The sequence below is a fragment of the Gossypium hirsutum genome, chromosome D11, assembly GCF_007990345.1.
Source record: "Gossypium hirsutum isolate 1008001.06 chromosome D11, Gossypium_hirsutum_v2.1, whole genome shotgun sequence".
NCBI classification, from domain to species: Eukaryota; Viridiplantae; Streptophyta; class Magnoliopsida; order Malvales; family Malvaceae; genus Gossypium; species Gossypium hirsutum.
In genome coordinates this window covers 70,824,354-70,842,232 of record NC_053447.1, presented here as the reverse complement: position 1 = coordinate 70,842,232, position 17,879 = coordinate 70,824,354, and the positions used below count along the sequence as shown (strand labels likewise).

At 31.3% G+C, this 17,879-nt stretch overlaps 2 protein-coding genes across 5 annotated transcripts; one reads left to right on the top strand and one right to left on the bottom strand.

Moving 5' to 3' along the window:
- The first annotated feature begins 214 nt into the window (after positions 1-214).
- Positions 215-5,347, top strand: LOC107925809 (agamous-like MADS-box protein AGL18). 3 transcript variants are annotated; one of them, XM_041105153.1, is made up of 8 exons: positions 215-455; positions 1,410-1,494; positions 1,620-1,684; positions 2,188-2,287; positions 3,016-3,057; positions 3,452-3,484; positions 4,185-4,342; positions 5,140-5,347. In XM_041105153.1, exons 1-8 carry the CDS (start codon positions 274-276, stop codon positions 5,225-5,227), a joined length of 753 nt encoding a protein of 250 aa, XP_040961087.1. In that variant the 5' UTR covers positions 215-273; the 3' UTR covers positions 5,228-5,347. The 3 variants fall into 3 exon arrangements, with proteins under 3 accessions (XP_040961087.1, XP_016712015.1, XP_040961088.1); XM_016856526.2 differs by having other exon boundaries at positions 3,443-3,484; XM_041105154.1 differs by having other exon boundaries at positions 3,443-3,484; positions 4,185-4,346.
- A 1,262-nt stretch (positions 5,348-6,609) lies between these two features.
- Positions 6,610-16,826, bottom strand: LOC107925909 (RRP12-like protein). Of its 2 annotated transcripts, XM_016856661.2 has the most exons (19): positions 16,177-16,787; positions 15,346-15,421; positions 14,878-15,273; positions 13,771-14,004; positions 12,802-12,893; positions 11,952-12,162; positions 11,246-11,427; positions 10,875-11,102; positions 10,480-10,661; positions 9,863-9,956; positions 9,721-9,777; positions 9,488-9,622; positions 8,977-9,045; positions 8,763-8,876; positions 8,164-8,325; positions 7,934-8,062; positions 7,753-7,854; positions 7,402-7,481; positions 6,610-7,298 (listed from the first exon to the last, which is right to left on the bottom strand). In XM_016856661.2, the coding sequence occupies exons 1-19, from the start codon at positions 16,720-16,722 to the stop codon at positions 6,920-6,922; spliced, it is 3,468 nt and encodes a 1,155-aa protein (XP_016712150.1). In that variant the 5' UTR covers positions 16,723-16,787; the 3' UTR covers positions 6,610-6,919. The 2 variants fall into 2 exon arrangements, with proteins under 2 accessions (XP_016712150.1, XP_016712149.1); XM_016856660.2 differs by having other exon boundaries at positions 14,878-15,421; positions 16,177-16,826.
- Between the last annotated feature and the right edge of the window lie 1,053 nt (positions 16,827-17,879).

The window sequence follows — 17,879 nt, the reverse complement described above, 5'->3', positions numbered from 1 at the left end:
AATTTTGGTCACATATTTTCTTTTTCCATATCATTTTCCATTTCCATTTTAGAAAACCATTGTTATATATAAACATTACTTACTTATTTTCTTTTCTCTTAAAAAAAGAATCCTTTTACAATCCCCTAAATTTTTTGCCTTATTTTCTTTGATCTGTTTGTTGTTATAAAAACCTTTGGTTTTTTTCAAAATTTAAGAAAAAAAATATCTGGGGTTTATCTTTTCTTTTAAAAATTTTCCGGGAAAAAGTAAAGGAAAGAAGAAAATTTTGAGATGGGTAGAGGGAAAATTGAAATAAAAAAGATTGAAAATTTGAATAGCAGGCAAGTAACGTTTTCAAAGAGGCGAAATGGGTTGTTGAAGAAAGCTAAAGAATTGTCCATTTTATGTGATGCAGAGGTTGGGGTTATTATTTTTTCAAGCACCGGCAAGGTCTATCAATGGTCCAGCACTAGGTATATCATATAGTACAATATTTAATTATATATATATTATAGATGATTTTTAATAATCGAAATCTGGGTTTTTTCAATTTTTAATTTTAGCAAATTTTTTTGTAAGCGTGAATGTAAGTTGACATATAATTTGATTGATTTCCATTATTTTTTTTCTTAATAATTGGCTATCCTCTCAATATTGAATTAATATAATGTAATTTAAGTTTCGTTTCAGTTAAAATTTCATTGTGTTTTGATTTGTTTTAGTTAATCTCGGCTTACATGAGTGTATATTAGTTTGTAACGGTCTATAAAACTTATATATATTTATTTTCTTGGCTGATTATTTTTTAGAACTATTTTTTTTTCTAAGCATGAAAGTAAGTTGAGTTGTAATTTGATCGATTTCCATTATTTTTCTTTTTGCTTTGTAGCATGGTAGTCGGTAGTTTTGATACTGGTTGTTTCAATCGTTACGAATCGTCTCGATATTAAACTAGAATAAAATAGTTTAAAGTTTCACTTCAATTAAAATTTCATTGAGTTTTGATTCATTTCAATTAATGTATGCTTGTATCGGTGAGTACCAATTCCTATAAAGGAATTTTTAATATTCCCTTTTATTTCTTAACTACTTTTTTATATAATTGCTTTAAAAAATAATATATAACTGTTCATTAAATTATTAAACTTAATTAATAATTTTAAAATTTATATTAATGTTATAATTAAGAAATATTTGCAAGTATATTATATATATAATATTTTTAAAAATAATAAATATGAAACTATATATATTAAAACAAAAATGATACATAAATAGTTACGATAAGTTAAGAATAACTTGTCATAAATTTGATCAACTCAAGTCCAAACAATATAGGTAAAAAAAATCCTAAACCTTAATAATGAGTTAGAATTTTATTTTTAATTTATTGCTATTTTTTTAAATATGATATTTTATGAATGTAGCATGGAACACACTCTTTCGAGATACAACAAAGGAATCGAAGAAGATCATTCTCAAGAACACCCTTTTGATGAGCAACAAGCTGAGGTATATATATATTGATGTCCTCTTTGCATAGATAATAATAGCAATGCCAATTGAGTTAAGACTCGATCGATAATAATAATTATATTTCTAATATCGTGTGTGCATATTTTTAAAAAAAAAAACAGAAGTTGCAAGGAATTGAGGTGAACACCATGAAACAGGAGTATTTAAGGCTACACACAGAATACATGTATGCCAATTTCAATTCTATTGTTTGTTAATTATACTATATATAATTATCTAATTGAGTTGAAGCCACGAGTTTAACTAAAGATCAATTTAGTTAAAAAATAATTTTAAAAAAGGGTTTTTATTTAAAAGATAACAAATAATATTATGAATTTGCTTTTTGTCTTTTCATTTATGTAATTTATATAAATTTATAAAAAAAATAGTTTAAATTCAAAATAAATCATTAGGATACCCGTATCTTCAAAACATTAATTTTGTCATTTCAACTAAGCGTTCACAATAAAAAAATGGTAAGGAAAATGAAAGAAATTACAAATAATAACTAATGAGTTAGAAATAAATGTTCGAGTCTATGTTATTTGGATTTAAATGTGAATGGTAAATAAAATGTGAAATTACATCATACGTATATCTGAATATGTATAAAATACGAGTGATAGGTGTTAATACGTAAAAAAAAATAAGTTTTTGATTAGGTAAAATTTGAGGTGTGATTTGCAGGAGGCTTAATGGAAAAGAACTAGATGATTTGAGTTTCAAAGAATTAAAACAGCTGGAGGATCAATTAAACGAAGGGATAGCATCAGTTGAGCGACAAAAGGTATTGGCATTAATATTACTACAAATTATATTTATATATATAATATTCTCATATTATAAAAATATATAATTTTAGTATATATATCTATCATGTATATTAGAAATACAGAAAAGATTAATGGATATCCCAAGGGACAAAATAATAATTTTAAAAGACGGAATAGGGTTGTGTTGAGTAATTTATTAGTTGAGGATTGACTTCTCCAAGAGAAGTCTTCGAAAAATTGTTTTTGGAGGTATCGATCTAGTCTCTCAACAATGGAAGGTATTGTCCCTCAGGAGAGGGTTTTGTCCCCCACTTTGCGGAGAGCCGTGTACGGTTCACGAAGAGGGACGCCTTGATCGTACATGGACGTACAACCACTCACCAATAGGTGACTTGAGCGTCTCGCCCTTGGTGAGATTCGAACCCCTAACTTATTGAATATAGGTCAATTGTTGAGGTATATGGTACCACTTGGCTACAGATCAGTTCCTTCGAAGGAAATCTTCGAAATATCATCCTCGGATGCGTTGGTCCAAACCCTCAACATTATTAAAGTTGCTATGCTTCATCATTTGAAATAAATTAATATTTTCATCCATAATTTATCTCTAATTTTAACCAATATTAACTCCAAACAAACATAATTTTAGTATATTTAGTAACTCTCCTACAAACACAAACTTAAAATAATTTCATTAGGAGCCTAATTGTGAGCACTAGAAACTGAAGTTTTATTGTTGTAGGAGCAAATTCTAATGGAGCAGCTTAAAAGATCTCGATTACAGGTACATTTTATATCCCTATATTAATCCAATTTTTTTCTAAAGTAATTATGTTTTATATACGTGTTTGACACATATTTGAATATTTATATAAGAGGAATGTTTCTCTGACTTTAAAAAATTCATCACATCTATATTAACATATATCGATATTCGACACTTGTTCTTGATTTAAGTCTACATTCGAACATTTGACATAAAAGGTTATCGTATGTCAATCCAATACTTAATTACCCACTATATATATTTGAATATAAATACGGAGATATGATTTTCTAAATATTTAGTTTTGAAAGAGTATGAGGAATCATATATGTTTAGCAATCAAATAATTGTAATTAACATTTAATACTAATGATTTCTGGTTTAATATTTGTATTTTTTTAAGGAACAAAAGACTATAATGGAGAATGAAGATCTACGCAAACAGGTACGTACTGCTACACACATGTATTTACATATATATATATATATATAAGAGTAAACTATATTGTTAATCACCCAACTGTTGAATTTTTTTTTTGTCAACAACAGTTAAATCACTAACAGAAAGGTAATTTGATGACTTTTAAAATTGGCATAATAGCAATATAAACTTTCAACATTTATACTGTGTCAATTTAATCTTCATTCAAAAAAATTTAACCCTCAACATTTACACATTCTATAATTTAGTTTTTTTTTTTGCAGTTCTTGTGACATTGAGTGTTAATTTAATATATTTTTGATAAAATTTAGCTGATAGATTTATTTTTTTAGCTTTTTAAGCTGTAGGTCACACACAAAAAAAAAGCAAAATTGTGAAAAACACTAAATTACTCTACATGTAAATGTTGAGAGATAACCTTTTTAGAGTCAGGACTAAATTGACACAATGTATAAATGTTGAGGGTTAAAATTGTTATAGTGCCAATTTTAAAACCTGCCACGTAATCTTTCCATTAGCCATTTAATAACGGATGACAAAAAAGACAAAATCATGACAATTTTGTAACTTTTTATAATTGAGTAATCAAAAAATAAACTTATCGATAATTGGGTGATTAGCAGTGTAGTTTAGCTTTTACATAATATTAAGATTTTGGAGTTTGTAATATTGTATTTTGTTGATTATTGACTGTGGTTTTAAGGTTGAGGAATTGAGACAAAAAGGGAGCTCGAATATACTAGAATTGAATCCATTGCTGGAAAGAAGACTTGATCATTCACCAAATAATTCAAAGGCTGATGATAATAATAGTGCATCAGATGATGACAACCATCTCTCAGACACTTCCTTGCATTTAGGGTATGTACGTATGCATGTTTCATTTCATGTTTTCTTTTGGTCAAATTTCACTATTAGTCCTTACATTACGCATAAGTTGTAAGTTTAGTTCATGTACTTTAATTCGGTCGTCAATTTGATCGTTTTTAGTCTCTATGCTTTTCGAATTTGATATTTCAATCTTGACTCAAATGATAGCAATTAAATTCATTAACTAAAATAATGTAAATTTTTATGAGTATTATATGAAAATAACAAGCTAATATGATAATATATTTTTTATATCATATTTTTGAAAATAGTATAATTTAACTTAATAAATTTAACGGTTATTGTTTGATGAAGATTGAAATTTTAAATTTTGAAAAGTATAGTGACTAAAAATAACCTAATTAAAATACATAAACTAAATCCACGACTTATACATAGTGTAAGAATTAATAATAGAATTTGACCTTTGTTTTTTCATTTTATTTGGTAAACGAATCTAATATAACGAACTTAAGTAAATTTTTATATCAAAATCGAGCTCTACATTAAAACTGAAACTCGATCTAACTTGAGTTAAGCTTCGAGTCCTAGTTGTTAAATTGAACTCAAGCCTTTTTTAACTTTAGCTAAAACCTCAAGAATTCACCTTTAAAAGTGAGTGCGAGTGAACTATTTAAATCATGTCTCTTAGTTTCACCTTGACGAGTTTAAAAGATATGATCTTTCAAATTCGTGTAAAATTTTATAAACCATTTTGCATATCTATGTCAAATATTTACTTGAGTCAGAGTTAAGAGACTCACTAATATGCATTGTTAATTTATCAGGTTAACGTCAAACATCGGACGTAAAAGAAAAGCAACAGAGATTGAACCCACGACCAATGATTCAGGAAGCCAAGTGGCTTCAGAGTGATTTTTATTTGTTATTTTATTTTGTATCAACTTAATTTGGTAAATTTAAGCTCTTTCGCAAATATCCCTTAATTTTCTTTTTAGGCAATTAAATTACATATTAATGCTCTGATTTCACACATATAAGATTCTCAAAATTTCACCTCGATTGTTAAAATCGACCTAGATTAATCCATCCATTTGGTTAAATTAAATACAGAAACTTTGATAAATCCAACTGATTACATATGATATAACTAAAGGTGAGTTTTGATTTTTTTTCATTATTTTTTATTTTTTTATCTTTGAATTTTGTTAATATATTTTTTTCTTAATTTTTCTATTTATGATTATTTTCTTATAAATTTAAATTATTATCAATTTATTGATGTAACAAGTTGAATCGAAAATATTTTAATCCGATTCTTACATTATTGCCACTTAATCTATTTTACATGCAAATAATACAGTGCCATGAAATAAAATAAGAATAGTGCGAAAAATATAATTAATTTTTTTATGAAAGAAAAAATAACTAAATGATATATTAATAAAATAATAAATAAACATAATGTACAAATACGTCAATTATGTATATTAAAATATGCTCCAAGTCCTTAAACTCTTACATTTGAATTTAATTTTGCTACTTCCAAGAATTTATATCTTTTATATTTTGAATTTAAAATTCCAAATTAAACTATTAACCCCATTAAATTAATGTGCTAGTATGATATTTTAAAATAAAAGTTGCTTATATAATTAAAGAAAAATATAATAAACATGAATTTAATCGAAAAAGAATTGTAAGTATTAACAGTTAAGCTTGTATTTTAAAAATTGAAACTTAAAAGTAAGAAGTTTAAATTTTAAATATATAAAACTTGGAAGCACATTTTAACCATTTATATAATATTGTTGTAAACTTTTTTTTTTAAGCAAGATGAAAATTTTACTAGAATTGATAATAGTGAAAATTTTAAAAATAAAATTATTGACCAACCCCTTCAATTAATTAGCTTATACGAGTTTTTTTTTTTTAATTTTGAATTTTGAATTTTGAAGAAAATTCATTTACATTGAAAATTAATCACCAATAAATAATACAAAATTAGTACATGCATGCTCAGAATGGAAACCAGGCATGTATATTTATGATTTAGTCCCTGTCCTGAGATTTAAAATTTAATTACATTTGACATAATTCAATTTTCTATTTTTTTAATATTATTAATAGTTCCAAATCGATAAAATTAGTTACTACTGTAAAATTTCTTTTTTTTAAAAAAAAAAGTCTACTAAATTTAACAGTAAATTGATTATTAATCTAACAATAAAAAAATCCACCTCATCACCGTAATGTCAACAAGTACAACTAATAATGTCATTAAAAGTAGAACCGAAGGCAAAATTGGAAATTTGCTTTATAGGTCTAGAAATAAATTACAAATTTTTTGGGAGGCCAAAATACATTTTTACCATATACTAACTTGTAATTTCACAAAAACTGAAAGGTCTAAAATGATAATTTTACCCTTGGCATACTAAATGGCTACTTACTAGGGTCAAAGCTCGATTAATAAAAAATGATATCAGATTTGGATTCGAAACTTGCAGATTCCATAGATTACTGAATCACCCAACCTTCATATGAATAAGAAACTACAACAAAATCTTGTCCAGCTTTGCTGAACCAACCCAGTGTGTATATTTTTTACTTGTCACCTTTCTTATTTACCCCTCTAAATTTCTTGGGTAGAGTTTGTACCTTGAAAGAATGTCGCTTATCACCAGCTGCCTCACCCTTTTGGCTCTTAGTTGCCTGATTTATCTTTCTCTTCTGACCTCTGCCGGTGCCGGACCCTTTGTCGAAATTCTTCTTTTTACCATTTCCTTCTGAATGACTCTTCATTGGTTTTCCAAAGTGCTTAGCTCTTTTAGCCATTTTCATTCCACCACCATGACCAACATGTTCACTTGATTCGGCGTGCTTGCTGACACCATCCCTTTTGTCCCTTTTTCTCTTTCGGTGTTCAATCATGTCATTTTTACTTTTAAAAGCACCGAATCCCTTATCTCTCCTCTTTCGAGACCTAGTAAGATTCAACAAGTAATTAATTGGTAAAACATTCAAAAGCAAGCTACCAATAAAATAATAATAATAATAATAAAAGCTGCAGCAGAAAGAGATCAGACCCTTCGGTTGATGAACCCACGGGTACTTTGTCTGCATCATTGACGTCAGTTTCTTCAGAAGTCGTTTTGCCACGTCGGTTCTGCAATAATATAACATTACACATTATTCTTAGGAGCAAATGGATTTTAGATAGCATATTCGAATCAGGAATCAATATCGAGTATGTTGGCATGAACGAGGGAAGGAAATGAGAGAGAGAAGGATACAAAGCCTTGCCATGAAAAACGAAGCTGATTTCCCCTACGACCGAAATTCTTAGGGGAATGTTCAAGAGATTCCTCAACATGAATACATTTCAATTTTCTTAAACCGAAATAAAACTAGGATGACTAAGAATAAGAAATGAATACCTCTATAACGGTATTCAGAAAACCCTTGTGCTTTTCCGGAGCAACAGATTGAACAGCAGCAATACCACACTTTCTTGTCAAAATTTCCAATATTATAGTGACCTGTCGAAACATGAATGCACAGGATGAAAAGTCTGCAGCTCCATATGTCAGTTTTTATATTAAGTGAATATCTATCTACCTTTGATCTGAAATGATTTCTCGAGATAGATGACCACTTGAGAACTCCATTGATAATGTCGGAAAGAAAATTCTGCAGGTCTTTAGCTTGCAAGGTGGAAACCAAGACTTTTACAAAACCCAAAACAGCCTGTCAACGGCATACAAAAAACCTCATTAATGAGAAGCAAAACATTTTTCAGTGAGACAAAATGAAAGACAAAATCATATGTTGGCACAACAGAAACTCACTTTTATAACTTCCACAGCTTTGGTTTGCAACAAGGATAAAATAGAAGAAACAAGATCAGGCACTGAGATACATATCTCAGGATCATCATATACGAGAACAGACAGGGCAGCCACTGCTCCACTCTTAATGTGAGGTGATGAACCAGAAAGATATCCCATTATCTGAAAAGTAAGCAACATATTTGGTCATTAGCATCACTGATAATCATCTGTTGGGGCAACAAGTTGACAGTAATTGTTTACAAATGCAACTATCGAAGGAATTTGGGACAAGTTAAAAGCAGCATAGAATTTAGACAGTCACGTATGTCCTAAACATAAATGATGAACTTAAAAAACAACAAATATATGTCCAACTCAAAGGGTTAGACATCAACATTTTGGCCTCTAGGGATAGTTTCTAACTTCCCTACTTTTATCCTGGAATTCTCATAGCACTCTAAAACTCAATTGCCTGAAAAAGCTACTGCTTCGAGACTACAACTTCTAGACAATCTTAAATGATTCATTATATAGATTTATGACATAATTCTTTACAACACTTAATGTCAGGGTAATGAAGTCTTAACACATTAAAAAAATAATTACGAACTCCTCACCATGCTAATCAGTTTGTGATAGGGTGGACCAGATTCGAGATCTGATGACTTTCTTAAGGTATAACTCATCTTTAGTAATATATCGTAAGTTGTTTTCCTTGTTTCTTCCTTTCCCTGCATATTAAGTTTAGATTAAAAACGCAATGAACTGCATTACCCCATGAAGTACGAGGAGAAAAACAGTAAATAATTGAACTTCTTAGGCGGCTCTTACATCCTTCAATGTGACTATAATCTCATTAAGAATAAGGAATGGCTTCGTATTTTCCTCCAATGAGCTCACCTGCAAGAATTTTTTACAGTTAAAAACTCAGTTGGCATCACGATCTAATTCTTAAGAGAGGGCACGGTATCATCCCCCATATGTACAAAAGCCAGTCAGCAAGTTGCTGCCAGCATATATGTTTTAAACAAGCTAGACGAAAAGATAAAATTTGCATAACTTCACAAGATACAAATTAAGTTCAGATGCTATTTCCATCGTGTTAGGCATCAATGCGTCGCTAAAGGCTCGATTCTCCATTACAGCAACAGCAACTAAGATGAAACTGGTTTGTTTAAAACAAATTTGCGGAGGGATAAATCCACAATAATACCAAAATCTGGTTGACCACATTAATGATGTAGACTATCACCTTAATCTAAAAGCATGCGTTACAATCAAACAGCACAATAGAAAAGGAATCTACAATTCTTAAACAGGATGAACTTAGATGAGAGTTAACCTTCAAGGTATGAACCATTAGCGTGTTGAAGCAATCAAGCCGGTTTCTAAGAGATGGAATATCAGCAGGAGATTTTAGGCCAAGTAATAGATCAATCAACTCCTCTGATTTAGAAGAACAAAACCAAGCATGCTCCTACATCATCATATGAGAAAACAGGAAAGTTATATCCCCTAACATAGGATGAAAATTATTAAAAAAATGATGAACCAAATATACTATTGGAACCACACCTCCAAAATTCTGCTTAAAGCATAATATGCTTCATGATGACCGATCTCATTTGTTTCCTAAAAAAGGAGGTTAGTGAGCATCTTAAGGCTAGATTAGTATGTAAAAAAAAAACACAATAAGAGAAATGGGAATATTATATACCTGAAAAGTTTGCTTTATTAAGACATAGATAAAATCAATAAGGTCCTCTTCTGCCCCTGAAATAAGAGAAGATGCCAGCTCCATTATGATACACCTGTGTTAAAAAAAAGAAAGAAAGTCTTAGCACCATGGTCAATCTCTATTGCTCTCCACAGAAAATGAGATTTTCAGCTCTCATTATTTTGTCAAGGCCAACAAAAGTCAACTAGATTCACCCATTCAACACTCCCAAAACATTTCCTCTTAGCTTATAGCAAATATGCATATCGTTCGATGCAAACGGAGCAGATAAAAAAGAACTCTAGCAGGGGAGGGCAAACAGCTACAATATAGGCTGATCTGCCTACAAGGTGCTATACATGACCTTTAAATAAACAAAGTAACAAAGTAAACAAGTACTTTAAAAGAAAAAACAAAGTAAACGAGCACATTTTATGTCAACAACTTCACATTAAAGTGAAGATGGCTAATAATGACAACTGAAATATCCAGCTGCTTAGAGATGGCAACAAGGCAGGGTGGGGCGGTGTTTTGCCCACCAAAATCAAAATTTGTAATAAAGTAAGTAATAACAATAAATTGAATTTTAAATTCCAGAAGTGAAGTCTGGAACATACCTGCTTGCATCTTTACCCATAGTATTAATGTTTTTTTCTTTTTCCACCACCTCATCTGCATTACCAGCTTGCTTTACAAATTCACCTTCACCATCAATGGACTGCAGCTTCTCAACCAATGACACAAAAATCCTTTTGGTAATAGAAGAGTCTGTTATTGAAGCCAAGCATCCAATGGCATCCTGACAACACATGATCAGAAGAAATTTGGTGTTTTACATTAATAAGACATCAATAGGTGTTTCATATTACCAGTAAGGGAATATGCGTGTTTTATATATCAAAGTCGGACAATTTATTCTGCCAAGGAAGAACTTTTCATTTCATCAAAGTAATTTGAATAAGTCTATCAAATTTCAAAGCAGACACTAAGATGAAAGAATGAAAATGTTTACCTTAAGATATAAACGCTTTGCTGGAATGGAATGAATAAATACATCAGTCAGAGCCTGAAGAATCTCCGAAGCACATGATGATAATGCCCTGATATTTTTGGTTGCAGTTTTCTTTGAATAAGTGGCTGGAATTCTGAGCTCTAATTTAGAGTCTCCCATTACAGTATTGTTTGATTCATCAGCATCCTCCCCAGATCTAAGTATATTTTTGTTTTGGTTGACAAGAATCTACAGAAAAAATAACACCACTATAGATATTATACAAGAGAAAAGAAAACAACCGACAAAAGTTATTTGGAAAAATGATCAACGTAAGGTTCTAGGAATTGCAAAACTAATGGTAACAACAATGAAAACAAAACAAAAGTTACCTGTATGGCAACAGCAATATTTTCATGCATAAGCGAGTCCTCCTTAAGAATATCAATTAAAAGTTCAGCCAAAGCTTTAAACCTCTTGTGTGTATCAATAGGATAACGACAAAAGGCAGGTAGTAATCCCCAGAGGCTATGACCGTGAGCCTGCAGATCTTGACGAATTACAGACTTTTTTACTGAATAAAGTGGAAAAGGAAAAGACAAAAGTCAAAACAGAAAAATATTAGAAAATGGCAAAAACTCTTAGGACTAAACACACAGAGTAAAAGCACCGAATGTTAAGCTAGATGGCTCCAACATTTTAAATCAGCCAACAGGATGTTAAGCCATAATGCAAAATTAAAAACAATGGAGCCACTTAGAGAAGCCAAATAAAGTGAAACAATATTTAAGTCGCTTCGCACAGCTAACAGTTTTGCAACTACTGACTAGAAATGATAACGAGATATAAAATTTCAGCATTCATTAAAATACTAAGAATGACAGGTCCTAATCCCTAAATAAGCTCTCTAACCTCAGGATCATAATGTTGACTGAATCCTTGGCCGACAAAATACCCAGAAAGAATAATAATCCGATAGATTCACAACAATTTAACATAGAACCTTTCAAGGTGCCATTTTATGTGCATCATTATCCTTCAATTATTAAATCTAGTCATAATCATGATGTGAAGAAAATTTCAGAGTAAGAAAAATACCTTTACAACTTGCTTGCTGAAAGGATTTTGCAAGTGGCACTATATGCTCCATATAATAGCTAAGAGATGCTCCAACGACATAGTCTTTCAATATGGGTACCAACCACATGTTTGAATGCATTAAGTTATCAACAGCAAGGGTTATAGGCAAAAGAGTCAGCATCCTCTCTGGCCCGAAAACAGTAACCACTGATCCTACACAATTCTGAAGCTGCAAATTATAACAGAAAAAGGATATCAATAGTTTTCCAGTGATCACCATGGAAGATACAGCAATCACAAGCTGAAGTAGTGAACCTTAAACATAGGATTACTAAAACATAATGACATTTTGTTGTCATAATGTTAAACCATAATCAGATAAATTATTTGGATGCAACATGGACGTATAAAATGTGGCAAACATAGCATACTTTTCAAACTAAATGCATTAAAAATTGGTATTAAAATTAATCGTGCAGAAAGAGAGGAATATGCAGGCTTCATCTTACTTGACCATCTTATAATGCCAATCATGCCAACTAAACAGAACAAGTTTGCCATAACATAAATAAAAGACAAGAAAAACAACGAAGCCTTCATTGTTCCAGACCAATTACTCAATTTTTACACTTATCATCTATATTTTTGAATTAGCAATACATGTCAGATGAACAATGTATCAAAAAGTACAAGGAAGATATATCAACAGGAGCATGCAAGAGTAAATTTTAGTAGAGAAACAAAGAACTTGATGAAATAATAACTTAAATTCAGTAAAACATCATAACACAAACAGCATTTTGATAAATTTAAAACCACAATACTTCTCAATAAGGGAACAAGCAAAAATGGTTGAGTGAAGACTTACATGGTTTGTGTTAGATGTGTTCCCACTAGTGCGAGTCATTAAGTCAGCAAGTTTATGTACAATGCCCTTCATAAATATATATGAGGATTCTCCTACAATCAATTGAATCACAAAATTAAGCAGAAATTGATGCACAATAAACGTGCATATTTTTGTCTGAGTATGAAGAATACAAGCCTAACAAACATATAGGTCCCAACTACGATTCCACAGATTCTTCAGTCCTAGGTTCTTGACGAAACTATAAGTCTCTCCATAGTACACCAGAGATCAAACTTGTCAGATTGCTGCTCATTTGTTTTTACTTTTTATCATTGATACAATATCTTTTTTATAAATTAGGCTTATTTCTAAAAGGTAATTTATGTAATTTAAGCTCTTACTATTACTGAGGGGTTTCTACTTTAGGGTTCACAAAGTGTGCCTGTATTAGGCTATATACTAACTTAAAAACGAAGACCACCAATTTTGAATTAAATAATTCTCAGATTTGCTTCCCTTGCCTTTTTAACTATGCTTCCTCCTAAGGGGGTTTTAACTAAATCAGTTCAAGCAGTTGACCATATCATCTCTAATTATTTAATATACCATGCCTGCAACATTTTTTCACTGCAAGCCAATTATCACGTTTGTGCCCATTAATTTTGGTGATAAAGGTTAAGGGTGCTGAGCCATCTCAATTTGAAGTACTAGCTAATGTAAACACTCACCTAAAACAGTCCCACAAACATAAGGACGCATAAAACACACCAGACCATTATGCCTTTAGCACATTTATCTCGAGAAGATTCCTCCTAATCACATGTTTAATATGATGAGCAGTAATAACTCAGGAGATATATGAGATGAACAATAGTAGTAAAGACACAATGCAGCCAAGCTCTTCCTTATAGCAGTTCAAGGACATAGCAATGAAAAAACAGTTGTGTGACTCATATGCAGCAAATAAAAAATAATAATCCAGCATACCAAGTTTCTGAAACAAAACAGTCAAGACAGCCAAAACATGCTCGTTTGGAATTCCATCACTTGAACTTAGGGTATTCTCAAAGATTGAACATATAGATTTTATTGCATCGGCTTCCTCACTACCAAGGCCATTGTTATCAGATGAAAGAGACTTCAGATCTATATGCTGGCTAATCAACTCCTTCATAATATCTGATGCATGTGATGCCACGCTAGCCTCAGAAGACAAAAGAGCTACATCAAAACTACAACATTATCAGAAGAACAAGAACTTTTAAATTTCAAGTTTGCTATCAAAATATCCATAGAAAGCATTAAAATTAGCAGTAACAATGCGTATTCCACTGCATTAAAGGATAGAGAAAAACTCTACACCTCACATGAGAAACAAAACTAAACATCCACAGAAAGAAATTTATTTCTTTATTGCACCTAGATCAATCAACTAAGAATGCATGTGCTATAATATGGTAAATGCTAAGAATTAATGCTTTAATTGAAACTTGGCTATATTAGACATGGAATAAGGGTAGTAATTGTAAAACATCAACCTAGTAAACAACATGTCAAAATATTCCAGAACTTTTAAGATGAGTTTTAATATGTAGCAGAAAAGCAATGACATGTAGGAAAATTGGCACAGATGATTTTCTAGGAATGTTACAATTAAAGATCTTAAGTCCAAGAACTTCCATATCTAGAAAAAGTTTGAACTCTGTGAGCAATCGTGCATGGTAGAAAAACCAATTTACATTAATGAGTTCAGGAGCTGATATTACGAACAACAACACTATACATAAATCTCCACAGATTCATCACTAGCAGTAATGAAATTGTTCATTCAAAAAAGCAGTTCCAATCAACTATATTCTAGTGCTGTTTACAGGAAAGACAGAACAGAAGGCAATGATAATCCACTATACCTAACAATTGCTTGTCAGACAAGCAAAACAAAGTTTACTGATGCCAAAGTCCATTACTAATTGTGAAGACAATAATAAGTCTCCAATATCTTCATATCAGCGAAAATAATAACAAATTCACTTGTCAAATAATAACAATAATAAATAAATAAACATGTCAAAACAAAAATATCAAAAAACATACCTGCTAACGAATCACAAACTAAAGGAGTGTGCTTCGTCCAGGAGTTTGAGTCTACAGCATAAAGTTTATCTACGGCACATTTTAACAAAGTTGCGGCAGATATAAGAGTGTCAACAGGATTCTTCTCCCCAGAGACATAAGAAGAGAGAGAAACTATAATGTTCTCTGTCACTGGTATAATCGCTTCAGCATTTGAGTTCCCAAAAAATACTTCAATGGTTTTATGAATGTTCCGGGTAAGAATAGAGAACTCAGAACTAGTAAGTTTACATAGTTCTGATAAAATTTTCAAACGGATTGTGGCAGAGAGATATGGAACGGTAAGCTTCAGCACATTTAACATATGAAGGACCTCCAAATGTTCAGGATTCGATAATGTTTCATCCTTAGAATCATCTGCACTTTTTATGGTGTTTAAGGTAAGTGTAACACGCATATGCCTTTTTAGCAAGGAAAGTACCAATTTACCTGCCTCCTTCATAACATCTGAGGACTGGAAAGACTCAAAAAACTTCTCTAGATATTCTTGAGCACATCTCCGAACCTGCAACACAATATTAAATCAACTTATCAAATTACTTTACTTTTTCCCCCATTGAATAACTATGGCTAGCAAGTTGCTAGCTTTATTCCACAAAGAGTAGTTCTTTTAAGGGTTTATTCAATTTCAGTATTAATTTAAGGGTCAGTCTCAAGTGCACAGGATTGGAGATGTGTGTAGCTCTGAATGCACTTTACACAATTACACCCTGCGCAACTTATGTCACTTCGACTGTTCACTTCTCTTGACATTTAGATATGGGGATATAACCTCCAAGGATCCTCTAAATGCATTGAAAAACTTAGGTTAATCTATCCATACCAGTGCCAGACACATGCATATCTGACACTCGAGTAACATAGTGCACTAATGCAAGAACATACAATCTCCAACACATATGGAAAAGCTAGTTGCTTGAACCCTTGGTTCATAGTATTAATTGACAGGAACCACCTCTTGTCAAATCCCATATGTGAATTTAGAAGCTTTCCCTCTAAAGCATGATTATTCATTGAAGACCAGAAAACAATAAAATAATGCTGAGGACAATAACAGGACATAATACAAACAGGCCATAACATTCATCAGATATACAGACTGAGCAATAAAATAAATATGCAATGGTTGTAAAAGATTGAATTTTAAACACAATAGACCGGAATAAAAATAAAACCATGCTTTATTATATTCTTGAGTATCGTATCCAAAAGGTCACTTAAGCTTAAGAAAACAACAAGAAGTAAACAGTGCCTCGATACCTTGGGTCGTTTATCAATGGCGAATCCAAGCAATGACTCTAGACCAAACTGAACCGAGTGCCAATCCTGCAAATCAGAAAACCCGACAAGCAACAACCCCAAACACTTCACCCCACTTCGCAAACTCGCAACTCCCAATCCCTCCTTCCCCAATACTCTCACCACAACTTCCACCGCCTCCTTTGCCTTCCCACTGGCAATCCCTCCTTTCGGCACCGCCGGAACCACAAGCGACAAGAACGTCAGAAGCGCACCGATAGCCGTCGAATCAAGGGTGGCTGCTGAATCATCATCGAGGGCAGAAATGGAGGCAGCAAAGTAAGCAGGCGGAGATAAAGGAAGCGACTCAGATGAAAGGATGGAACGCATGGCGGCAGCAGTGGCGATTAGGTGGCGGTGCTGTGGGGCTGATGATTTTGAATAACGATCCATGAGTTGCTGACAGATATCGGACCCATCTTTCAAAGGGATTTCGTTTTCGTTGTCGAATTCCTTCAGGGTTTCTTTATCGTCTAACGGGGAATTTGGGGTCTGTTTTTTCTTCATGGTGACGATTTCGTTCAGATTTTGGGGGCGGATTTAGGGTTTAACAGGGGGGTGATGGTGAAGAAGGGTTTAACAGGGTTTTTCCTGTTTCTCCCAAAAATAAGTTATTGCATAGATGTCCTCAGACTATAATCTAATATTTTAAAATTTCCCTGAACTTTGAAATATTCTAATTTAATCTCTAAAATATTAACATTGTGAAAATGTTACACTTGGTACCTGTACTTTCATAAATTTTCTAATGTGGTACCTGTGTTTTGAAAATATCCAATGTGGTAATTCAACAATCAATTTGTTTGATCATGCTGAAAGTACTTGGGAGGTCCCTATAGTGACTAGATCAAATTAGTCTCTTTATAATTAAATAGATCAATTTAATCTCTATACTATTAAAATTTTTAAATAAGTCCAAATTGTAACAAAGTTAATAATTGTTGTATAAAATATGTATTGAAAATTATTTTTCTTTTAATTGTAGTTCAATTCCAAACAAAAGATTTCATTTACTAAACCATTAAAACTTTTAAAATGTTAAATTTGTTAAATAGTGAATGATATTTTCTAAATAGTAAATGTTAACTTCTTTACAATTTGGCCTTATTTGATTCTATTTAATAGTATAGAGAATTAACTGATTTACTTAATAATAGAGGGACTAATTTGATCAAGTCCTTACAATACGAGAATCTCTCATATACATTAACCATTTTTATTATGATAATTGGTGTTAGTATTGATAGTAAATTACTAAAGCAGCCAATAAAAATTCAATACGTAGATTGTTTTTTTCAAATCATCAAGTTTATAACTCTACTTGGATAATAAAACATTGTATGAAAAATTAAATAAAACAAAAAAATTAAATTAAATTGAAAAATAAATAACTAAACATATAATTAATGACAAAAAAACAAATAATAACTTTATTGATACATAAAGATTATTATTTTATTAAAAGGGAAGGAGTCTCATGAATCATGATTAATTTGCAAGGTTTGAAATATGAATATGAAATAATTATTAATGGTAAAACTTGAACTGGTCCTTAAATTTCAAATTGATCTGCTCCGAATGAAGTGGATTTTCTTTTTTTAAAAATGTTAATGTGGAGTACAGCGATTTGGATTTTTTTTGAGACAAAGGGTATAAAACGGTTA